The following is a 24,347-nucleotide window of genomic DNA, read 5'->3' on the forward strand; positions in this document are numbered from 1 at the left end:
TAGAGATACAAAATAAGTAAAAGGTTAAGTGTTCTTGGCCTGTTTGTGGAGGATACATACACATGGCTAGTTTTTTTTTTAATAGGAATTCACTTTTTCTTAAATATATTTTATTTAAAAGGCAGAAAAACAAAAAGAGCACTTTCACCTGCTGTTTTACTCCCCAGATGCCTACAACAGCCAGGGCTGGGCCAGGCCAGTGCTAGGAGTCCGGAACTGGATCTGGGTTCCTACATGGGGGTCAGGGACCTAGTTGCTTGAGCCAGCACCCACGCACTGCCTCCCACTGCCTCCCGGGCTGCTCATTAGCATGAAGCTGGAATCAGGAGCAGAGCTGGGCCTCAAAACCAGGTGTGCCAAGCAACGTCTTTTTTTTTTTTTTTCTTTAAAGATTTATTTATTGGAAAAGCAGAGATACAGACAGAGGAGGAGAGACAGAGAGGACTCTCCCATCTGCTGGTGCACTCCCCTAATGACAGCAGCAGCCAGGGCTGGGCCAGCCTGAAGGAACTCCATCCAGGTCTCCCATATGGCTGGGAGGGGCCCAAGTACCCAAGCAGCGCCCTAACTCCTATGCCAGACGAGTGGATAATTATAAAATAGCATTGTACATAAAATATGCAGAGTGTTATGCACAGCAGACCAAGAATGGGCACTAAAGGTGGAGGAGGCTGGTCAGGGAAGCCTTCCTGAAGGAGCTGGTGTCTGAGCTATGAAGGAAGGAAATCAGTGACAGGTGATGGGAATATTCCAGGCAGCAGAGACAAAAATAAAATAAAGTAAAATAATGCATGGCCCATTTTTGAAGCCTAATGGCTTAGCTTCCTTTTTTTTTTTTTTTTTTTTCTTTTCAACTTCAAATGAAAGTGCCAAAGACAGGGCCAGAGGGTGTCTACGCCTTGCCCCTGGAAAGAGGGAGCAGCGAGGTGACCACAAGGGTCACAGCAGTCTGTAGGGCTGTAGAAAACAGAAGGGGGGCCCCCAGCAGCTCCCATGCAGGTGAAGAGGTGAGACCTGGGGAGAGGAGACATGGGGCAGGTGACAGCCTCAGCCAGGCCTGAGAATCTAAGGGAATTCTTTTCTGTGTGTGCAGCTCTCAGGCGTTGACAGATTAATGCTGTAGAGCTTTGAGAATTCGTCCCTGAGATAGAAAAGATGTTTTCTCTAGGAAACCCAAAGCCCCTACCTGTCGGGGAGGGGAGTTCAGGTTGTGGACGACATCATCATTATTAAGATGCTCAGGTGTTCGAAATCTTTATTTATTTATTTATTTAAATTTATTTGACAGGTAGAGTTATAGACAGTGAGAGAGAGACAGACAGACAGAAAGGTCTTCCTTCCTTTGGTTCACCCCACAAATGGCCGCCACAGCTGGCACTGCGCTGATCCGAGGCCAGGAGCCAGGTGCCTCCTCCTGGTGTCCCATGCGGGTGCAGGGCCCAAGCACTTGGGCCATCCTCCACTGCCTTCCTGGGCCACAGCAGAGAGCTGGACCGGAAGAGGAGCAACCGGGACTGGAACCCAGTACCTATATGGGATGCCGGCGCCAAAGGTGGAGGATTAACCAAGTGAGCCACGGTGCTGGTCCCCCAAAATCTTTAAATAAGAAGAAGTCACTGCTCAGGTGTGAAGCAGGATCCCCTCATTTGTACACATCAGAAGATGGGATTGGTGTGGTGGGGTGAGGGCGTGGAAGCTACAAGGCGATTTATGAGAATACCTCAAAATTTCATGGGAAAATGGAATTGAAGGTTGAGTGTTTTGGTGCAGGCAATTTTTGAAGTCCATTTACAGTGTTTTGTAATATACATTATCCACGAACTTTTTAAAGTACCTTTGTATGACTGAGATCTTAAATGATCCTTGTTAAAATAGATTCCTCTATTCCCCATAGACCTAAAGAGTTCCAGAATTGCAGAGAGTGTAGTTCTCTGGATTCTTTTATTGATCTTATATTTCACTTCCTTTAGAAAGGAAGCATAACTCACAGGTATGAAATATTCTGTTATCCTCATGTCTTCCTGTTCTAGAAGTTGGCGGTGGGGAATGGTCTCTAGGGAGCAGAGGTGGCCCCTTTTATTTATTTGAAAATAATTTGGGGGGAGGCGAGATGGGTAAGTATATATTTGCTGTTTGCTATTTTCAAAGTCAATATACCGTTTTTGCCTAGGTTCTACATTTACATGGTCAAAATTCACAATTGTTAAAAGAACATAAAGTGTGGTCTTGCCCTGCCCTGTTCCCCAGGCACCCAGCTCCCCACTGCAGAGCCCCCGGTATTAGCAGTTTCCTGCATAGCCTTCCAGAGGTACTGTATAACATAAGCTGGCACACGTGTAAGTGACCTGGATGGAGCCCTTTGGGGGCAGGAACGTCAGGGTCACCTGCCCCTTCCTGCTGGGAAGGCACAGTTTCACGGAGCGCTGCAGAATCAGAAGCCAACCCACTTGCTACGTTCAGACGTCCGCTGCCTGTAACGGGAAATAAGCCATCGACTTGGCCATGAACCAGGGCTCGGCCCGTGGGCCTTGAGGTCCGGCTCTCCTGCTCTCTACCGGGGTGCCTGGCTTCAGGTTCCTTGACTGTATGATGAGAATGTTGGATAGGGTGATTCTGTGGTCACTGCTGGCTGAAAAACAAACCTAAGATAAGAAGATCGTGGCTTTGAGCTTAATAACATTGCAATTAAAAAAAAATATTTAGCCAGAAGTTTAAAAATATTCAACTAATGCTAAATTTTAAGATTATAGCCAAGTTAAGAGGCAGTTTAAGACTGACCATTGTCCCAAAAGGTTTTGAAATTGGACATTTTATCGCACTTGTCATGAAAATCAGAGAGCCTATGTCCTCAGGGCATGGAACATACATGGTACAAGTTGAGCATCTCTGATTTGAAAATCCAAAATGCTCCAAAACTCTTTGAGTAAATAAGTGACACTCAAACAGTTTTGGGTTTTGGAGCACCTCACAACTATTACCTTGAGACTGGATCCTGAACCCAAGCAGGCTGTCTCTTACCTTTGAAATTTCCCTGGAGGGAGAAATCGGTGAGTGTGATCTGAATGGGGGGTCAGGTAATGAAAAACACATATTGTCTTCTGCCTTCCAGAAAAAACTCCCTTTGACAGCTCTTGCTCAGAATATGCAAGAAGCATCGACTCAGCTGGAAGACTCTCTCCTGGGGTAAGAGTCAGCTGCTTTGAGGCTGCTGAGTGCCCCGTGGGTCGGTGGGGGTGGGTGGGCCCTGAGTGGTGCACATGGCAGCCACCTGTGGGCCTGGATGGTCCAGGAGCATGGTGATGTGGCTCATCTGCCTGACTCCATAAGAAGAAGTAGAGCTAAGGCCACTGGCTTGCTAAGAATCTTCCTTTCAGAAGGAGCCAGGCTCGTACTATAGAAAGGGCGGCTAACAGAAGTGACCGATGGGGTCAGTATCTATTCCTCTGACCTTGGATGTGGGCTGTCTGGCCCTTGTTCACCTGTTGATGCAGATCCGTGAACTCCGGCCAGTCCCTTTTACTTCCCGAGTCACCTTCTTTAACAAGGGTCACCAGAATGTCTGTGATGGTTGATAAAGAGCATATACGTTTTGGATTTCTTTTCTAATTAGGCGTGTATTATTTAAGTAATTAATAACAAAGCTGTTTTCATCATAAGAATCCAGCGAAGCTGGGGCCCTGCAGCCACTGCCCTCTCCTGCCGTACCACGGGCCCTGCTTCCACAGATGTGGCCTTTACGCTCCTGAGCCCGTTTCCTGGGGACTACAATCCTCTCCCTGGTCCCAGCCTTCCCTTGTCTTCTCTGTGCTCCCGCATTTGGGGGTACCGGCCCTGGGAGGAGAGTGGCCATGTCCACGGGCTGGATGTGTTTCTGTGTCTGCATCTCTCCCACAAGGGTGCCCTCATAACAGCAGAGTGAGGCCGTGTGCTGGCCGTGTGCTAAGTTCTTTCTGAGTAATAGCTCCTTGAGGCCTCCGAGTAGCCCAGGAGGTAGGTGATGATACCACTGTCGTTTTACAGATGAGGAAATTGATGACCAGAGAGGGTAGGGAAATTGCTTCAGACCACACAGCTGAGAAACAGCAAAGCTGCCTTCAAACTTGGGAAACGGGGCGCCTCTGAGAGTTTACCCTGAACCAGTCCACCACGCCCCCGCACACCGCATCCCTAGTGTCAGAGCTGGGGCAGGACGAGAGGAAGAGGAGAGAAGGAGTGACAGACAGCGGCCTTGTGCCATTTGCAGATGCACTTGGTGTGACATCAGCTGCATGTTCACAGGAGAACGACATGGAAACGACCCGTGTGACACGCCCCTTGACGTCAGCCCCTCTCTGGGCAGTAGAAAACCACATTCGCTTTAGGCATACAGCTTTCAGTGGTGTGAAAGATTTGGGGTATTTTGAGAAACACTTTCGGTTTCCACCTGACTTGAGAACCCAGTTCTTGAGTTAAGTTGTGACGTCATAGTTCACGCATGCGCATCCCCAGCCTGCGTGCGTGCACATGCCAAACACATGACCAAGACATTGCTTTTTTAAAGCACAAATCGGAGGACTCGGGTTTCAGGCGCTGCCCTGCACCCGTCCTGTTTTGAAGGCTTTATCGGGTGGGGTGCTCCAGAGTGTTCCCCGCCTGCAAGCAGAGCAGCGCCCATGTGATAACCCCTGACTGAATGCGCACCTGTTTGGTGTTGGGTCTTGTTCTTAAAGGAAGATGCTGGAGACGTGTGGGGATGCTGCGAATCAGCTGGCCCTGGAGCTCTCTCAGCACGAAGTCTTTGTGGAGAAAGAGATCGTGGACCCGCTCTATGGCATAGCAGAGGTGGGTGCTCGTGCCCTGCACCATGGAGGAGCTGAGACTGGGCCAGACTGGGTGGTGAATGGGTCACTCGTGTCCGAGATTTAACAGCAATCAGTGGCTCAGCATACACATGTTTGGACAGTAAGGGCAGTCGATGGGGGTTGTAAAACCCTTTGCAGAAGAGAACATTTGTAAATACGGTGTTAAGCCGGACAGCCCCGAGCACATCCCATTTGGCATGTTTCTCCCTCCAGGTGGAGATTCCCAACATCCAGAAGCAGAGGAAACAGCTCGCCAAGTTGGTGCTAGACTGGGATTCGGTCAGAGCCAGGTAAGGTCAAGCTGTAGAAATAGCCCGTCGTGCAGCAGCGCCGCGTCATATCCCCCGCAGCCGTCACCGTCTCCACCGTCTCCACCGCCGCCGAGAGAACGACCTCTGCATAGAAGGACGAAGTCCCAAACCCCCGCGCTTGGCCCACCCTGGGTCACGGCCTGTGTGCACCTCCTTTAGGCTGCTTTTCCCCAAACGTGGCAGTGGGGATGTTGTTAGAACATCCTGTTCTTAGTGAGCCAGCAGTGAAAGGAAACAGGAAAAAAACTAAGGAAAACTAATGAGCGTGTTAAACAGGGGACAGGATGGTGGCACACAGTGCCAAGAGCCTGGCCCTGGGGACAGTGGAATGCTGGAGGAAGCAGATCTGCAGCCCTAACAGCTCTGGAGGGTCCTGCGGTGTCGCAAGCCCAGTGTACTTAGAATTACGCTTCACAGTCAAGAGACGTGCACGCACCAGGGAGGGACTCAGGTGAACCACGTGGCCCAGCCCAGAGGGTGGCTGACTTGTGGATCTGTCAGCAAGGAGGCCACAGAGATGCCTGGCGGGCTGCCAGCTGTGCTCTGGCCTCGGAGTTTTTTTAATCATTGGCGGACATGGCTTTCCGCTCAGGCGGGTGAGAATTGGAAATAGTGTGCAACCACCTCGACCCACTCATTGCTCATCCTCTGTCCCAGGGGCTGCACGTCATGCAGAGGTCCCGATAGTCTGTCCTTGAGGCTCTGCAGCCTGGATTAACTCTGCTGCTGCAGAAATGAATAGTGTGGCTGTGGCCCAATCAAACTTGATGTGCAAAAAACAGGCAGCTTCGCTGACCCTGCCTCTGGCAGGTCTCTTGATTTATATTGCAGTTCTAGGAAGCTGAGGTGATTGGGAATCATGGTGATAAAGTGGTCATTGCTGGAGCCATTCTGCGTCAGGGACTTCGATCACAGGTTTAGGAAGTGCCTGTAACAATGCTGCATTTCCTTGTTTCTAAGATGCCAGTGGATATTAGATGCATCACTGATCTAATATCAGCTTGCTCGGCGGGAGGGGAATACCCGTCCATTACATGTACACATCAGAGGCAGCGATTTGGGTCAGTGGTTAAGTGGCTGCTTGGGACACCTGCGTTCCACATCAGAATGCCTTGTTCGAGTCCTCGCTGTGTCGCTTCTGATCCGCCTTCCTGCTAATGCGTACCCTGGGAGGCAGCAGATGATGGCTGAAGCACTTGAACCCCTGCAACGGGACATGGGAGATCCAGATGGAGTTCTGGGCTCCTGGCTTCAGCCTGGCCCAGCCCCAGATGATGCAGGCATTTGGGGGGTGAGCCAGTAGATGGGAAATAGCTCCCTCTGTCTCTCTCTGTTGCTCTGCTTTTCAAATAGATAAAAATAAATATGTCCAAAAAAAAAAAAAAAAAAAATCCTGTGTGACAGAACCAGATTAGGGACTGTAGGCCACCCAGAAGTGCATTTTTGCTCAGGATAAAGAAGAATGTCTTAAAGGTTAATTCAACAAGGCTGTGTGAGTGCTCCGTCACTGGAGTTGGTTGAACAGCGTTACAGATGTTATCTGCCAGGAACTGCGTATCTGGAGTCCACGCCTCCCATAGAAGGTCTCAGCACTGCTTATTGATCTTGTACTCGTGGTCTTGTTCACTTAATCAAAATGGGTATCAGAGAACCTGAAATACTTGAATACTTAGTTTTTTTTTAAAAAAGATTGATTTATTTATTTTGAAATTCAAAGTTACAGGGCCGGGGGGAGACAGTGAGAAAGAGGTCTTCCATCTGCTGGTTCATTCCCTAGATGATGGCAATGGCCAGCACTGGGCCAGGCCAGAGCCAGGAGCCAGGAGCTCTGTCTGGGTCTCCCATGTGGGTGCAGGGGCCCAAGCACTTGGACCATCTTCTGCTACTTTTTCCAGGCCATTAGCAGGGAGCTGGGTTGGAAATGGAGCATCCAAGGTACAAACCAGTGTCCATATGGGGTGCCAGCATCACAGGGAATGGCTATACCCACTATGCCAGCCCCGTGAATATTTCATCTTTACTTTTACTTATTCCTGTGCTTTTCTGTGGAGGAAAATGATGATACCTGACCTTAGGTAGGGACCCTTAATATACCAGGTATTTTCTGCCCAGATGCATACATACATAGATATTTGTGTGTATCCTTGACTTCTTATGCCAGTTTCACAAGGCATCCAGTGTTTGTTGTTTTACTTTTACAGATGAAGCAGCTGAGGTGCAGAGGTTGAGTCATTAATTAGGTCACACAGCTAGTTTAGTCGGGCACGTGGGACGCTGCAGTCTGGGCTCTGCCTGTGTGGCATTGCTCGTGGTGCACCTGCAGACTCCTGCGGCCTTTCTGTCGAGGAGGTGAGTGAGTGGAACATAGCTCTGCAAGGGAACATAGCCACCTGGGAAACATGCTAAATTGCCAGCAGGAGCCCTCATGCTGCCGTTGTTTACGATCTCTGTTTCTATCTGAAGTGTTAGGAAGCTAGCACTGTGGCACAGTGAGTTAAGCCACTGCTTGGAACATTTGGCATCCCATATCTGGGTGCCTGCTCAAGTCCTGGCTGTTCCACTTAAACCCAGCTTTCTGCTAATGTTCCTAGGAAGGCAACAGCTGGTGGCCCAAATGCTTGGGTCCCTCCCACCCATGTGGGGCACTTGGATGGAGTTCCTGGCTCCTGGCTTCCTCCTGGCCCAAACCTGGCTGTTGTCATTTGGGGAGTGAACAGGGGATGGAGGCATACTCTCGCGTGCACGCGTACCCTCTGTTTCTTCCTCTCTGGCTGTCACTCTGCCTTCCAGATAGACACACAGACATGATGTTAGGACTTTCCATGACTCCAGACATACCCATATTCAAAGAGGTCAGTGCACATTTGAAAATAAAAACACTTTATTCTAACCTGCCCCCCTCCTATTCCTGCAATATAATCCCACCCCCTTTAAATATTTATTCATTTATTTGAAAGGCAGAGTTATAGAGAGAGAGAAAGAGAGAGAGATCTTCCATCCATTGTTTCACTCCTCAAATATCTACAATGACTGGGGCTGGGCCAGGCCGAAGCCAGGAGACCCATCCGGGTCTCCCACGTGGTTGCAGGGGCCCAAGGACTCGGGCCATCTTCTACTGCTTTCCCAAACACATTAGTAGGGAGCTAGATCAGAAATGGAGAAACTGGAACTTGAACTGTTGCCCATATGGATGGCAGCATAGAAGGTGGTGGCTTTACCTGCTACAGCACAGCACTGCCCTCCTGTCCCAGTGGTACTTTTTTTTTTTTTTTTTTTTTTTTAAGATTTACTTAGTTATTTGAAAGGCAGATTTACAGAGAGAGAAGGAGAGAGGGAAGGAGGGAGAGAGGCAGAGAAGGAAGGGGGAGGGAGGGAGAGAGAAGGAGGGAAAATCTTCCGCTGCTTTCCCAGGCGCATTAGCAGGGAGCTGGATCAGAAGTGGAGCACCTAGGACTTGAACTGGCACCCATATAGGATGCCAGCATTACAGTGTATGCATTACACCACTGTGCCACAACACCGGCCCCAGTATGATTCTGTTGTTTTTTTTTTTTGTTTTGTTTTGTTTTTTGACAGAGTGGACAGTGAGAGAGAGAGACAGAGAGAAAGGTCTTCCTTTTGCCATTGGTTCACCCTCTAATGGCCGCCGCAGCTGGCGCACCGCGCTGATCCAAAGGCAGGAGCCATGTGCTTCTCCTGGTCTCCCATGGGGTGCAGGGCCCAAGTACTTGGGCCATCCTCCACTGCACTCCCTGGCCACAGCAGAGAGCTGGCCTGGAAGAGGGGCAACTAGGACAGAATCTGGCACCCCGACCGGGACTAGAACCCGGTGTGCCGGTGCTGCAGGCAGAGGATTAGCCTAGTGAGCTACGGCGCCAGCCATGATTCTATTTTAAAAAAGTGCGTTCTAGTTCCATGGTTGAAGTTCTGGCTTTTCCCTGGTGAAAGGAATCACAGGTGACAGAGCTGTCATGAGGAGTCCTCCATAGCACAAGCTGGCCGTGGGGTCCACAGGGAGCATTCCAGATCAGAGCAGGAGAGAGCTGAGGGGTGCTTCATGGCAGGATTCCATGACTGGGCGCACAGGGAAGGGGTTACGTGGTTTGCTTTGCAGCGCTGGATTTGTGTGAGACAAGATGTGGTCTGTGATGCTCACAGCAGACAGGTACCCACAGCGTTACGAGAGGCCTGCCAGGGGCAGCTAATTCTCTTCTTGCCTGCTTCCATCCTCGGACGCTGAGAGAGGCTGCTGTTCAGTGTACTGCTACCCATCCCAGGGAGAACACGTTTAGGGGAGGATCTCTGTCCTTAGGCCTGGCTCTACCGTGCTGTGCACATACAGCAAGTTCTCAGCTCTCGATCCCCCCTTTTGTTTTACAGGTGGAACCAAGCTCACAAATCTTCAGGAACCAACTTTCAGGGGCTTCCGTCAAAAATAGATACACTCAAGGAAGAAATGGATGAAGCTGGAAATAAAGTAGAGCAGTGCAAGGTACGAGAACTCCCTCATGAACGTGCACTTGCATCAGTCTTTTGTTTTTACAAATAGCATAAAGTCAAGTATTGGAAATTGGTTAACATTTTTTTAAAAGATTTATTTATTTATTCGAAAGTCAGAGTTACACAGAGAGAGGAGAGAGAGAGAGAGAAGAGAGAGAGGGAGGGAGGGAGGTCTTCCATCTGATGGTTCACTCCCTAATTGGCCGCCACGGCCGGAGCTGCACCATTCCGAAACAGGAGCCAGGAGCTTCTTCTGGGTCTCCCACATGAGTGCAGGGGCCCAAGGACTTGGGCCATCTTCTACTGTTTTCCCAGCCCATACCAGAGAGCTGGATCAGAAGAGGAGCAGCCGGGACTAGAACCAGTGCCCAGAGCGTTAACCCCCTGCGCCACAGTGCCAGTCCTGGAAATTGGTTAACATTTTACGTAATTCCAACAGAATACTCTTTTTTTAAAAAAGATTTATTTATTTTATTTGAAAGTCAGAATTACATAGAGAGAGAAGGAGAGGCAGAGAGTGAGAAAGAGGTCTTCTATCCGATGGTTCACTCCCCAGTTGGCTGCAACAGCCGGAGCTGTGCTGATCCGAAGCCAGGAGCTAGGAGCTTCCTCCAGGTCTCCCACATGAGTGCAGGAGCCCAAGGACTTGGACCATCTTTTACTGCTCTCCCAGGCCATTGCAGAGAACTGGATTGGAAGTGGAGCAGCCGGGTCTTGAACCAGCGCCCGTATGGGATGCCAGCATTTCAGGGCAGGGCATTAACCCACTGCGCCACAGCACCGGCCCCCCAACAGAATCCTCTTAATAGTATTAAAAAAAATCGTTTTTCTTTTCTTTATTTTTCCCAACTACATTATAATGAGAATAAAACTTTATTTTAAAAAATTCAGGTAGGGTACTTTTAAAAGCTAGACAAAAATGTTTACACTTATTTAAAATAAAAACTAGCTTAAAAAAAGGAGAAAGGGGCAGGTTTTGGTACAGTGGTTAAAATGTTGCCTGCAGTGCCCACATCCCACATCAGAGTGCCCGATTCGAGTCCTAGCTCCACTTGCAAGTCTGTCTTCCGCCAGTGCACATCCTGCGAGGCAACAGGTGATGATGGGTCAACTGCCTGGTTCCCTGCCATCCATGTAGGAGACGTGGATTGAGCTCCCAGCTCTTGGCATTGGACTGGCTCAGCCCTGTCTGTTGTAGACATTGGGAAGTGAACCAGCTGATGGAATATCTCCATCTCTGTCTCTCTCTGTGTGTCTCTCTGCCTTTTATTTTATTTTTAGATTTATTTATTTCTTTTGAAAGTCAGAGTTACACAGAGAGAAAAGGAGAGGCAGAGAGAGAGAGAGAGGTCTTCCATCTGCTGGTTCACTCCCCAAAGGGCGGCAACGGCCGGAGCTGCACCAATCCAAAGCCCTGGAACTTCTTCTGAGTCTCCCACACAGGTGCAGGGGCCCAAGGACTTGGGCCATCTTCTACTGCTTTCCCAGGCTATAGTAGAGAGCTGGATGGGAAGTGGAGCAGCCGGGACTCGCACCGGCGCTCATATGGGATGCCGGCACTGCAGGCAGCGGCCTTACCCGCTATGCCACTGTGCGGGCCCCTCTCTGCCTTTTAAATAAATGAAAATAAATTTAAAAAATTTTTAAAAGGAGATAAAAAAAAACCTAGCAAACAGATAAAGAAATAAAAACAATGCACCATAGCCACAAAAATAGATCAGTAGAATATTATCAGTTTTCTAACGTGAATGTACAAGATTTACTATGCTGTAAATTCGTTTTCTTATTCACTGGGAAGGGAAAGATTATTCTATAAATGTGGCTGGAACAATTGGTTTGTAATTTTGGAGAAATAAAACTGTAAGTTAAGTTCCAGATTAGTTAGATGGTTAAGTGACCTGTGAAATAGATGTCACTCCAGTGTTATTTGACGTGGTAAAGAAACAGGTCTTGTTGAGCCTTGGGATCATTGATGTAGACTTTTCCTGCTATTACTATTCATCATTGTCCAAAAATTGGTCTCTCTATTCTACTAGGTAGTATAAGAAGTATTATATTGCAGTTTTTAAGAAAGATTTATTTGGGGCCAGCACTGTGGCATAGCAGGTTAAGCTGCCACCTGCAATGCTGGCATCATATGTGGGTACCAGTTCGAGTCCCAGCTGCTCCACTTCCAATCCAGCTCCCTGCTAATGCGCATGGGAAAGCAACGGAAGTTGGCCCAAGTGCTTGGGCCCCTGCACATATGGGAGAAGTTTCCCTTGAGAGTGGTGGGAGGTTATACATGGTGGATTGATTCCTCATGTGTTTTGTAATTTTGTGTTGTGAACTCATTTTAAGAAGGGCATTATCTCTGGGATTCCTGGGGATTGAGAATAAGTCTACCCAGAGAGTAATACTAATCCAGTTTCATTTCAAAGTCAACTTTCTCAGTTTAGGGCTTCCCAAACCACAAGTATGGTAAATTCAGATTTCAACCTCTGAGAAAAGCAGCCCTATGTTTGTGAAGTCTCATGATCACTGTGAGTTCCTGTTGTTGTTTTAAGCATTTTAAAAAATGTGGGGCCAGCATTGTGGCACAGCAGGTTAAGCCTCTGCCTGAAGTGCTATATCCAAGTGCTAGTTGGAGTCCCAGCTGCTCCACTTCCCATCCAGCTCCCTGCTATTGCACCTGGGAAAGCAGAAAATCGCCCCAACTACTTGAGCACCAGCCACCCACAGGGGAGACCTGGATGGAATTTCAGGCTCCTGGCTTTGGCCTGGCCAGCCTCAGCTACGGCAGCCATTTGGGGAATAAACGTGTGGATGGGAGATCTCTCTCTGTCTTTCCTTCTCTTTGTCATTCTGCCTTTCAAATGAATAAAATCAATTTTAAAAAGTTTTTTTTTTTTTTTACCTTTCATTGAATGGCAAAGTGAGTATTAGAGATATATCCATCTATCTGTAAAAAGATGCAGACATATGTCTTCCTTTGTGTGTGTGTGTATAATATATATATAGATAAAGATTTTCTAATATATATAGGAATTCATATATTTGTACAAAGATTGAAAATACATGTCCAATTGCCTGTTGTGTTACTTTTCAAAAAGTTACTTAATTTTTTATTATAAGCAATTAATTTATATTAGTTAAAATATTAAGAAATATAAAATAGATGGAGTGCCTGATTTCAGTACCAGCAGCAGCTCCTGACCCCAGCTTCATGCTAATGCAGGCGGTGATGATGGCTCCAGTACTTGGGTCTCTGATACCCACATGGAAGATGTGAATTGAGTTCCTGGCCCTGGTCTGGGCCCATTGCAGGGATTTGGGGGATGACCCAGCAGATGGAAGCCTTCACATCGGATATGTCTGTCTCTGTTGCTCTGTCTCTGCCTCTTGAATGAATAAATGAATGAAACTTACGAAAATGTTATTGCAAAAAAAGAGAACAGTATATAGTGAAGTCTTCCACTTTTGTTCTCCTAATTTCCATTTCTCACAACAGTAACTACTGTCACTAATATTTTGTTTTTCTTCCAGACATATTTTTGCATATGTATAACAAAAAATGCAATATTTTTCCTCTCCTTTTTAAAAAAAATATTTACTTGAGGCCGGCGCCGCGGCTCACTAGGCTAATCCTCCACCTAGCGGCGCCAGCACACCGGGTTCTAGTCCCAGTCGGGGCGCCGGATTCTGTCCCGGTTGCCCCTCTTCCAGGCCAGCCCTCTGCTGTGGCCAGGGAGTGCAGTGGAGGATGACCCAGGTGCTTGGGCCCTGCACCCCATGGGAGACCAGGAAAATCACCTGGCTCCTGGCTCCTGCCATCGGATCAGCGTGGTGCGCCGGCCGCAGCGCGCCGGCCACGGCGGCCATTGGAGGGTGAACCAACGGCAAAGGAAGACCTTTCTCTCTGTCCACTCTGCCTGTCAAAAAAAAAAAAAAAAAAAAAATTTGCTTGAGAGGTAGAAACACACACACACACACACACACACTGGTTCACTTCCTAGATGCCTGCAATGGTCAGAGCTGGGCCAGATCTAAAGCCAGAAGCTTAGACGCCAGTCCAGATCTGCAGTGTGGGAGGCAGAACCCTAATTACCTGAGCTATCGCCACGGTTTACATTAGCAGGAAGCTGGAGTCAGTAGCTCGGGGTGGGTAAGGAACCCAGGCACTCCAGTATGGGACATGGGTATCCCAGCTGGCGACTTTAGCTACCAGGCCAAGCATCAGCCCCTGCTTCTCCTTTTTTTTTTATCGCCCCAAAGGTCATATATCATGAGTACTGTTCTATACTTTGCTTCTTGGTATATTAACAATGTATCCTGGAGATATTTCCATGTTAATCCCTAATAAGTTCTGGTTCTTTGTTATTCTAATATATGACTGCACCCATCAGTTGGTAGATGTTTAATCTGTGGCTGTTTCTATTACCTTTTTTTTTTTTTTTAGAGATTTATTTATTTGAAAGGCAGAGTTACAGAGAGGCAGAGAGAGAGAGAGAGGGAGAGAGGTCTTCCATCTGCTGGTTTACTCCCCATATGGCTGCAACGGCCGGAGCTGTGCCCAATCCAAAGCCAGGAGCCAGGAGCTTCTCCTGGGTCTCCCATGTGGGTGCAGGGGTCCAAAGATTTGGGTCATCTTCCACTGCTTTCCCAGGTCACATCAGAGAACTGGATCAAAAGTGGAGCAAACAGGACTTTGAACTGGCGCCCACATGGGATGCTGGCACTACAGGCAGCGGCTTGACCCACTGCGCCATAGCGCCGGCCCCTCCATTACTTTCTGATCTCAGAGCTCACAGAGGTTATAACAGAGATTATAGTTAATGCCTTTTTCTCTTGCTGCTTCTCCTGTGACATATCTGCTCTTCACTTACCCCAGGATCAGCTTGCAGCAGACATGTACAGCTTCATGGCCAGAGAGGGGGAGTACGGCAAGTTCTTTGTTACGGTAAGCACCTTCCCTTGGTAAATGCTAGCACACTGTAAAATTGAGTCATTTTAGCTTTTTTGCAAAAAAAATTCATTTTTAGTTTTGCTCAGCGTTGTGTGTGTGTCCATCCGATGCTAACGTTACTTTTGTTTTTGAATGTGGGTCTGTTCTCAGTTATTAGAAGCCCAAGCAGATTACCATAGAAAAGCATTAGCAGTCTTAGAAAAGGCCCTTCCCGAAATGCGAGCCCATCAAGGTAATGTAACCCGCGTGCTGGCCGATGCCTCCTCCTCGCCTCCGCGCCTTCTGCCTCTCTTCTTCTTCCCCTGACTCCTTTGCATGCATTTCCTTTGGATAAAGTCTCTCTGCCTGGGAGGGCTCTATGTCCCAGCATAATTTGGTCTTTCTTGCCGCATTCTCTAATTTCTTCCCAACCCAAATTAACATACTAATGGAACGTTTGCAGTTCTTCTGAAACCTTCAGCTGAAGGCCCCTTTGGGGAGTGTCTTTTTTTCTGTCTTCCAGGGACTGAAATTTGTAGCACCTAATTATCCTTGGGCAGATCACTTATTTGTTCCATAGTGCTCAATTCTGGTCCTGTGATTTCAAAAGCATCAGTTCTAGGGAAAATACTGTGGACTTCCCCAAAGAGAAATGTCACCTAATAAGTGGGACTGCCTTGTAAAATCATGAACGCTTGTTTGTCTTCACCTAGAGCTCTTGTCCTTATCAGCACTAATCTTTGTCAACTGTGTTGCAGATTTTATCCATGAGTTGTGAGTGGACTGGACTTCCCACTGATGCCTAGTTTTAAGTGGATGTGCAAAGCATTTTTTTTTCTTTCTCCCTAAAGCTTTTGATTCTACCTGTCTCTGGTTTATCATCACTTACCAGCAGAGATAAGCAAAATTGTTAAAGCAGAACTTGCTCTGTTATCTTTAGTGCTATTGCTACTTGACTTGTGGTGTAGACCTGACATTGGAGCTTAGGTTCCCCCTGTGGAATCTGGACCTTGGGCTGAGAGGGGTCAGGCCAAGTGTGGAGTGTGACGACTGTGTGACTGGGAAAGCCAGTGGGCAGGTGGGTGGGTGTGCATATGCACATACGTGGCGTCCTCAGGAATGCTGCTCCTTCTGTCCCAAATGTTAGGAGATCCTAACAGCATCTGGCTTTGTGCCTGAACATTGTTGAAGTAGGGAATTAGAAACTCCTCTCTCTTGCCTGATCCCATAGCCAGGTCTTCAGCAGTCTCATGTGCACTGTCTGATCTCCTCAGCCAGTCATCACTGGACAAGTTGTCCTTGTTTCTTAAATGATCCAGTTTCTCAGTTCATGGATGATGGTGTTGAGTCACAGTGCAAAGGAATGAAACTTCTGGCCAGCGTCCAGCCTTCCAAAGAACTGACACCAAGAGCATGAGTTTATGAGACACCTGTTGAAGGCTGGGCCCTGCATGGGACAAAATAGCAGACATCATCCTTTTATGGGCTCAAAGTCTGACTTGGAAGAATTGCCTAACAAGCACAAAAAAGAGAAGATTGGATTTCTCCCTCCCTCCCTCTCTCTCTTTCCCTCCCTCCCTCCCTCCCTCCCTCTTTCTCTCCCTCCCTCTCTCTCTTTCTCTCCTTCCCTCTGTCCCTCCTTCCCTCTCTCTCTCTCTTTCTCAAACATTTATTTGTTTGAAAGAGTGCAGAGAGAAGGGGAGGGACAGAAAGGTCTTCTTATCTGTTGGTTCACTACCCAAATATCCACACCTGTCAGACCTAGGCCAGGCTGAAGCCAGCAGCTCCGTCCACGTCTCCCATGTTGGTGGCAGGGGCTCAAGCACTTTGAGACATCCTGCACTGTTTTCCCAGATGCATCAGCAGGGATCTGGATTGGAAGCAGAGCAGTGGGACTCGAATCAGAGCTCTTATACAGGATGCCGGCATCACAGGTGGTGGATTAACCCACTGTGCCACAAAGCCAGCGCCAAGATGGGATTTCTTAAGCTGTCCTTCTTTGTGAAAAAATCCCCATCCTATTTCCCCCTGTTTTTCCTAGAGAAAGAAATATGTTAGAAAGTCATGGTGGGCAGGGAAGATTTAGGATGGAACAGGAAAAGCTGGAATGTGGGGAGGCAGCAGTGGAGGAAGTGTGGCCCATGTCTCTTTCTAAGGTCCCCCCCCTTCCCCAAGATTCTCAGTTCCACCTCCTCTTTTGTCCTCCTGGTTTTCAGAAAGATTCTGGGTGCCCTTGCTATAGGGAAAACGTGGGACTTGACCCTACGGCCCCTGTGCCCCTGGGGACTCACTCACCTTTGCTTCTCTGGCCGGCTCCATCTTCTTAACCCCTCCCACTCCTTAACCCTTTGTAGACTGCTTGGTTCCCCCAGTCACTCTGCTGTCTCAAAGCAAACACAACACTTTATAAATCCCACAGGACCAGCAGCATCCTGTCGGGGCCCGGTGTTTGGCAAGGCCTGGGCCAGCGCTTCCTTGTTAATGTCTCCTCCTCTCATTCGATGGTCCTCATTTTGTGTGGGGACTCTGATGTCTCCCTGTCAGCCCCTGGCCTGGAGGCCAGCCTTTTCTGAGGTCTTGTCCTTGCTCCTGTCTTCTTGCTCTTCCTTCGCGTTGACATCCTCGCCTCGCACCTGCATCCTGTGCCTGCAGCCTCTTGAGCGTCAGCCTGATGATGACAGGCGCTCACCTTAAGCACCAGGACTCTGAGGAAGCACCTGGCCCCTCCCCAACTCAAACTGCCCCTCGCTCCCTCCTTGGCTCCCCAGCACCAGCTCTCCACACCATCCAGCTTTGAAACCTTGGAGCCTTCCTCCCTCATCGCCTGTCACTGGACTCCCACTGTCCCCTGTGCCGCGCTGTCTTCACCTGTGTGCGAGCTGTGGGATAAAATGTGCATGCCCAGCCCCATGACGCCTGGTCTTTCCCCAGCTGCTGCCCTCCACAAGATGTGCTGGGCTGTTTCTTGACCTCTTTTCTCCTGTTCCTGATGGGAACCTCCTCTGAGATCACTGCCTTTGAGAAGGCTTCTCTCGCAGCTGAAGCCAGCTTTGTCGCCTGAGTTGCTGTAGCCTTTGTGGCTTACACCAGAAGGCCTATCTTGTTAAGCAAATTATTTAAAACAAAACAAACAAACAAAAAAAACAGTAGTTGCCATCATTTAAAATGTGTTAATCCAGGTATCTGACTCCTTTTGAAAGTTCAGGTCTGGTGTGCGGTGCTGGGGAGCAGCTGTCACAGTGACAGCCGTGCACGCCCCATGCTGACTTCTGAGCTGTGTTGCTTACCTGGCCCCTGTTTGCGACCCTGTCTATACCATTGACCTCCGTGACTTAGCAGATATGTCTCGTCTTGTTCATCGCTGTTCTGTGTTCACCTGTATGTCTTGTATTTTCTTCACAATTTGATTGCTGTCATCCTGAGGGCAGGGCGTCTCCATGGACTTTGTTGTGGGCCTACCGCCTCGCCTGGCACTTGTAGGTCTGTTATTAGAGGGGCCAGTGCTGGAGGCGGGGTTTGCCTTAGGCCCTGTCTCTAGGTCAGTGATTCTTACAGGCACCCTCCGCCAACATTACACCAAGGTGAGGGGTAGGCACACACTTCAGTGTTAACTAGAAGGTTCTAGCAGAGGTGCAGCAGGTGGTGGAGGCAGTGGCAGGTGGCAGGTGAGAATTCCCCCTGATGATTGCTATATCCCCTAGAGTAAGAGTGGTGTAGCCTTATCAGCCTTGGTTTTGAGAATCACTGCTTTTAATCAGAGGGACAGAGTATTCCAGGTAAGATCTGACCTCCAAGAGAACTGTCAGAGTTCTGTCTTCTGGAAAGGCCCAGAAAAAAAAAATGAATTCTTTATTTTTTCCATTAGAAATTCCCCTGGACCAGGGCTGGGGCCAGGCCAGAGACTGGAGGGCCCCAACTGCTCTGTGTGCGGCTGGTGGCTGCTCCTCCTTTCAGCCCACTGCCTCCCTTCCCCCTCTTGATTTTCCCATCCATTACTAACGTTGCCGCAGCTCTGGGGCCTGTGGCATTTCGTTCTTCTTCCTTCCCCTCTGTGCAGATTCCATTATAGGCCGTGTGCCCCATGGAGATGGGAGAGTGTGAAGAGGGTGCCCTAGGCTCACTAGCGCCTCCTTCAGTCCTCCCTTCAAATAGCACAGCGGCAAAAGGACAGGCAGGTGTTAAAGGTGCTGAGAAGACGTGCGCCCCCTGGTGTTGGGCAGGGTGAAGGGCATCTCCCCGAGTATCTGTCACCTGCTAGTTTTCCCTCCTGTGCTTCTCTGCATCTCAGCTCCTGCAAGCAGGCCACACCCAGCAACGCCACCTGCGCTCAGCTCCTAGGTCCATTTTCTAGACGTTTCTTTTGTTTTCCCGCTTTCTTGTATATATTTCTGCTAAGCCGCCTCAGATCTTTTGTGGCATAAAGCAGGACCTAAGACAGGAAAATGCTATGAGAATAGTGCTCTTGCTGTCAGCCCAGCTTTCAGCGTAATGTGCCGTGGGGCTGTAACTGCTGCAATGTGCCCTGGGGCTGTAGCTGCTGCGTTGTTTTTTTTTTTTTTTTCTCCCACTCAGCGAGTTTTGGACCTGTGTAGGGATGCAGCATTCTGATGTGCTGCATGTCGTGGAGATGTGGCATCCAGCACCCGGTGACCTGGGCCAGCTCCAGCCCCGGAGGACAGATGCTTGGCTTGTGTCTGAGATTTTAGGGGACGGTTTCCATTTTCACAATGAAGGAGCCTATTTCATGTCCTCCAGCTAGAAGGTCGGTGCTGCTCTGCATGGCTAAGATAAATTTCAAGGAACACGGTGTGCTCAGGTGTATCCTCATTTTAACACAAAGCAGCCCACCTGGTACATGTCAGCGTCATGTGACGCCTGTGCAGGCGCACTGTGGAAGCCCCTACTGGACAGCTCCTGTTGGGTACTGCATAGTCATGCTCAGGGCTTGCATTCCACCGGTAACTGCCCCAGCCTAGCACATACTTTGTGCTCCAGTAAATGGTACATGAAAGCGAATAGAGCAGGTGTTCCCCTTTTCCCAAACCTCAGCTGCCGGTCTGCTGGAAAAGTCCCCTGTGGTAGCTGGGGGAGAAAATTGCTTGGTGAGGCCGGATGTTGTCGGGTGTCTGACTGAACGCTTTGCCGCTCTAGATAAGTGGGCAGAAAAGCCCGCCTTCGGGACTCCCCTGGAGGAACACCTGAAGCGCAGCGGGCGCGAGATCGCGCTGCCCATCGAAGCCTGCGTCATGCTGCTCCTGGAGACGGGCATGAAGGAGGAGGTGAGCGGCGCCTCGGGGCCCTACGAACCCAGCCTCCCTGCCTCTCCTCCGCCCGATCGCCACGCCCCACTCCCTGGCCTCGCCTTGTGTGTTGTAGACCAGAGCCTTGTGTATTTGGTCAGCATGCCCTGCATTTTTTTTTAAAGATTTATTTATTTATTTGAAAGTCAGAATTACACAGAGAAAGAAGGAGAGGCAGAGAAAGAAAGAGAGAGAGGTCTTCCATTGCTGGTTCACTCCCGAATTGGCCACAATGGCTGGAACTGAGCCAATCTGAAGCCAGGGGCCAGGAGCCTCTTCCAGGTCTCCCACGTGGGTGCAGGGACCCAAGGACTTGGGCCAGCTTCTTCTCCTTTCCCAGGCCACAGCAGAGAGCTGGATCGGAAGTGGAGCAGCCGGGACTCGAACCAGTGCCCATATGGGATGCCGGCACTGCAGGTGGCAGCTTCACCTGCTACGCCACAGTGCTGGCCCCTGTGCCCTGCATTTTAAATGGAGACCCGATGTTGCATCTGTCTGTCTATAAAGGAATCAGGGGTTTCTCAGAGCAGCATTTGCCTTTCCTACTGGCAGAGGTGCACACTGACTCGCTTTTGTTCTGGTTGTTTCCTTTGGAACTGCTTGTGGCTTGCGGCAGTAGATTTCATCACGCACCCGTGGACCAGCGATGCCGGGAGCTTTAGCCTCAGAAGCAGGCATCTTACGCTTGTGTACTGCTGAGCAAGAAGGGAGCATCTACAGACTTGGTTTTATGGGAGGATTTTTACCGAAAACAAATGCCAAGGAACCGATCAGGGACATTGTCATTACTTTTCTTGTATAGGTAGGAAGTCAGCAGGCAGGGGGTTCTTGCTGGAATCAAAATATGAGTATATTTTACTTTTTAAAGTTTTCTGTTTATTTGAAAGGCAGAGGGAAAGAGACATCTTCTGTCCACTGGTTCACTCCCTAAATGCGCACCACAGTTAGAGCTGAGCCAGACTGAAGCTAGGAGCCTGGAACTCAATCACTGTCTCGCACCTGGGTGGCAAGGCCCCAGCTACGTGAGCCATCACCTGCTGCCTCCCCTGGGTGCACACTAGCAGGAAGCTGGAATTGGGAGCAGATTCAGGACTTGAACCCAGGTACTGCAGTACGGGATGCAGGTATCCGAAGTGGTGTCCTAACCACTAGGCCGTATGCCTGTCTCAGTTAAAAAAAAAAAAAAAATCCTAAAGAAAACTCTGTGGTGGTCAATCTTAGGAAAACATAAACCTTCCAGAAGTAAAAAGAAAGCAATAATTAGATTTCCAATAGGCACATGAGAGGTAACATTGATTAAAAGTGGACTTCCAGGGCAGGCATTTGGCTTAGTTGTTAAAACACCTGTGTCCCTTATCAGAGTGCCCAGGTGTGATGCTTGCCTCCAGCTTCTGACTCCAGCTCCGTGCTAATGTAAGCCTGAAAGGCAGTGGCGGTGACTCGAGTAGAGGGGTTCTTGCCATCCACATGGGAGACCTGCATTGAATTCCCAGCTCCTCGCTGTGGCCTGGCCCAGTCCTGGCCGTTGCAAGCATTTGGAGAGTGAACTAACCTATGGGAGGACTTTCTGTCTCCCTATCAAATAAAAAAATGTTTAAATAACTTTCCGGAAACACGGACTGCTCTCAGCCTGTCACTGTGGGTGTGTGCTCGGTGCGCTTCATCCCTCCTGCCGGCCATGTGACATTGCTGTCACAGATACGGAGGTGTGCTGAGGTCAGGGTGAGGCTGGGGGTCCCTGCCAACTTGGGCTTGCTGCTGATGGCCTTTTCTTGTCTTTAGGGCCTTTTCCGAATTGGGGCTGGGGCCTCCAAGTTAAAGAAACTGAAAGCTGCTTTAGACTGTTCTACTTCTCACCTGGACGAATTCTATTCGGACCCCCATGCTGTAGCAGGTGAGCTCCAAGGAGTACCTGCAAATTGAGTCGCCCCCAAAGTCCCCCCAAATCCAGATCCACCTGGAGAAGTGGTATGTCAGAAGATGGCCTACAGGCTAATTTTATTTTCTGTTGCTCTCGGTATATTTTTGCAGTTTTCTGAGTGTTTCATTCTCTAGTGGCTGCTGTCAAATCATGACTTCTTCAGTGTACCTTGAACGATTGTACTTGAGATCAATGAATTTGCAAAATGGTCAAAGAGAGTGTCAATGATTTCAGGTGCTTTGAAGTCCTATTTGCGCGAATTGCCGGAACCTTTGATGACTTTTAATCTGTATGAAGAATGGACGCAAGTTGCAAGGTAAGTTCACAGTGAAAGGAAATGAGGTCATATTGTACCCTATATCTAAGACATTTTGGTTTTTGGGATCATAAAATAGCATCGAAGTAGCATACTTGTTGAATATTATGTGCCCCTGTCCTTATTTGTATTTAGAGTGAGTGAAAATATTGATTTCCAGTAATGTTGAAAAGTCACTATTTATGCACTGATTTGAATTCATGATCAATCTGGTTGAAGACAGAGTGGTGCCCCCATCAGTGGACTGGACAGAGCCTGTAACTGATGACAAGTATCCTCCTGACTGGGGACAGTGTGCCTGCAGAGCAGCTTGCGTGGTGGGGACATCATCAGTAATAATAGTTGATGTTTACTGAGCACTGATTATGTGCTAAATACTGCGCTCATCTTCATCCTCAGTAGCTCTTGTAACCCTTACTTAATACAATAAATGGCAGGCGTTCTTGTGCTCATTTGACAGATAAGGAAGCTGAGGCTTGGCAAGGAACAGGGCCAGGCTTGTGGCAAGTACTTGGCAGGGCTGGAGGTCAGAGCCCTTTGCCTCCATCCGCAGCTGTGGTCTCTCTAGAAGGAGTTGGCTTTAAACAGGGCATTCTTGTTTAAAAAGTGGTTGAGGCTTCTCTCCAGCCAGCCTCCTTGTTGCCTTTTCCTTGTAGTTCTGACTCATTTCCTCCCTGAGGTGCCTAACGCCTCACCCCTAAGGGAAGAGGAACTTATCTAACCTCCGCTCCCATCCCTCCCCATATGACAGGCTGTAGTGAGCCACCCGTGGTCTATTCTCACCGGTGACTGTGGTGGGGCCTGTGTCCATCCCAGGTGTTTGCCTTCAAGCTTTTCTCTGTAACTGTGGAATTGAGTTTCTTTGTCCCTGGTAGGTGGTAAAGTTTTTAAGGTCAAAGACAAGCTCTTGGTCATCATTGTATCCCTGGGAACCCAGTCTGGGGCCCAGCCTGCTGTCTTTACTGATGTTTATGAGACTGAATTAAATGGAACCCAGCAGTCTGCGTCAGGAAGAGAAGAACCATGGGATTTCTTTCCATGAGTAGCCTCCTTCACGCGTAACCTTAGCTCCTCTCTGCTCTGAACTCTTCCCTGTGAGAAAACTAACTTGGAAGAGAAGGTGTCTGGTGTAGTGATTGTTCAGTTGAGCAATGTCGGCATGGGCCTACATCCCAGTGACTCATCATTGGCCCCTAGAATAAAATGACGTTGGGCCTCTGTCTGCAGCTTTGCCAAACAGCTCAGTTCTGGAGGACGTTTCAAGTCCAAAGCTGTGTCTTGCTGTCAGCACCCAGCACTCTGCCCCTAGTGGGCTCTCAGCTCGGCTGCCTCCGTTTTCTGTGTCTGCAAGTTCATGTGTTGACGTGGCACAGTCCAAGAGCTCCTGGGCCTACTGCATTGCAGGAACGGGCCTCTTCATCTGAAACCTCTGAGCTGCCTTGAGAGCAAGGCAGGACTCCCGGGTGCCTGGCTGCACGTGGGAGAGGGGGATCTGGACTCTCCGGAACCAGAGAGCTACGCGTGCATTCTGTAGACAGAATTCACTGCACGTGTTGTCTCTGCGTGGCTCACTGTTCTTACCGCCAGTCAACACAGGTGCAACTGATATGTGTTCTGCTGTGTTGTTATGCATAAAACATTTTTGTTCTCAGTGTGCAGGATCAAGACAAAAAGCTTCAAGATTTGTGGAGAACGTGTCAGAAGTTACCACCACAAAATTTTGTCAACTTTAGGTATGTATGATATGATTGGCGTTCTGTCAGTTAAGCAACCAAGTTCAGTGACTGTGGAGGGAAGAAATATTTAACCCCCAACTGAGATGCCACCTAACTCAAGTAAACCTGGCACATGAAAAATGCTTTGGCGAGTAACTTGGGGCAGCTGAGTCTGGGATTTGATATTGTTGTGATGCACCTGAGGCGTCCGTGTCACGTCTGGGCTAAGTACATAGGTTGTCTTAACTATTTTTTACCACTGCAGCTATCAGCAAAATAATTATGAAAAGTTGGGGTGACTCTGTTAGGTTTGGAATCTAAGCTGTCCATTGTGTAAAAGACAAAATTAACAATCGCACATTCTGTAATATCTTTCATAGGTGTTAATTTATTTTAAATAGGTCATGAACATTTTACTACACACAATTACAAAAAAGATATTATGTGTTACTTTAGGGCAAGTGGGAAGAAGGTACCTTTTTTTCTGCCAAGGGCCATTTGGATATTTGTAGCATCATC

The 24,347-nt window shown here is 48.7% G+C and overlaps 1 protein-coding gene across 11 annotated transcripts in view; it reads left to right on the plus strand.

Annotated features, from left to right (window-relative positions):
• The window catches only part of LOC100357058 (rho GTPase-activating protein 17), a 93,087-nt gene that overhangs the window by 45,661 nt on the left and 23,079 nt on the right, over positions 1-24,347 (plus strand). For all 11 annotated transcript variants that reach the window (XR_011384647.2, XR_516932.5, XR_011384648.2 and 8 more), the window contains exons 4-13: positions 3,110-3,183; positions 4,710-4,821; positions 5,055-5,131; positions 9,533-9,644; positions 14,523-14,591; positions 14,748-14,829; positions 19,728-19,855; positions 21,659-21,770; positions 22,032-22,113; positions 23,766-23,846. Coding sequence is in view for 6 of the 11 variants with exons in the window: in XM_008257896.5 (XP_008256118.1) it covers positions 3,110-3,183; positions 4,710-4,821; positions 5,055-5,131; positions 9,533-9,644; positions 14,523-14,591; positions 14,748-14,829; positions 19,728-19,855; positions 21,659-21,770; positions 22,032-22,113; positions 23,766-23,846 (929 nt within the window). In the remaining 5 variants the exon portion in view is untranslated. The remainder of the gene's footprint in view (positions 1-3,109; positions 3,184-4,709; positions 4,822-5,054; positions 5,132-9,532; positions 9,645-14,522; positions 14,592-14,747; positions 14,830-19,727; positions 19,856-21,658; positions 21,771-22,031; positions 22,114-23,765; positions 23,847-24,347) is intronic.

The sequence above is a fragment of the Oryctolagus cuniculus genome, chromosome 19 (assembly GCF_051225735.1).
Source record: "Oryctolagus cuniculus isolate XC-2025 breed Fujian yellow rabbit chromosome 19, ASM5122573v1, whole genome shotgun sequence".
Lineage (NCBI taxonomy): Eukaryota > Metazoa > Chordata > Mammalia > Lagomorpha > Leporidae > Oryctolagus > Oryctolagus cuniculus.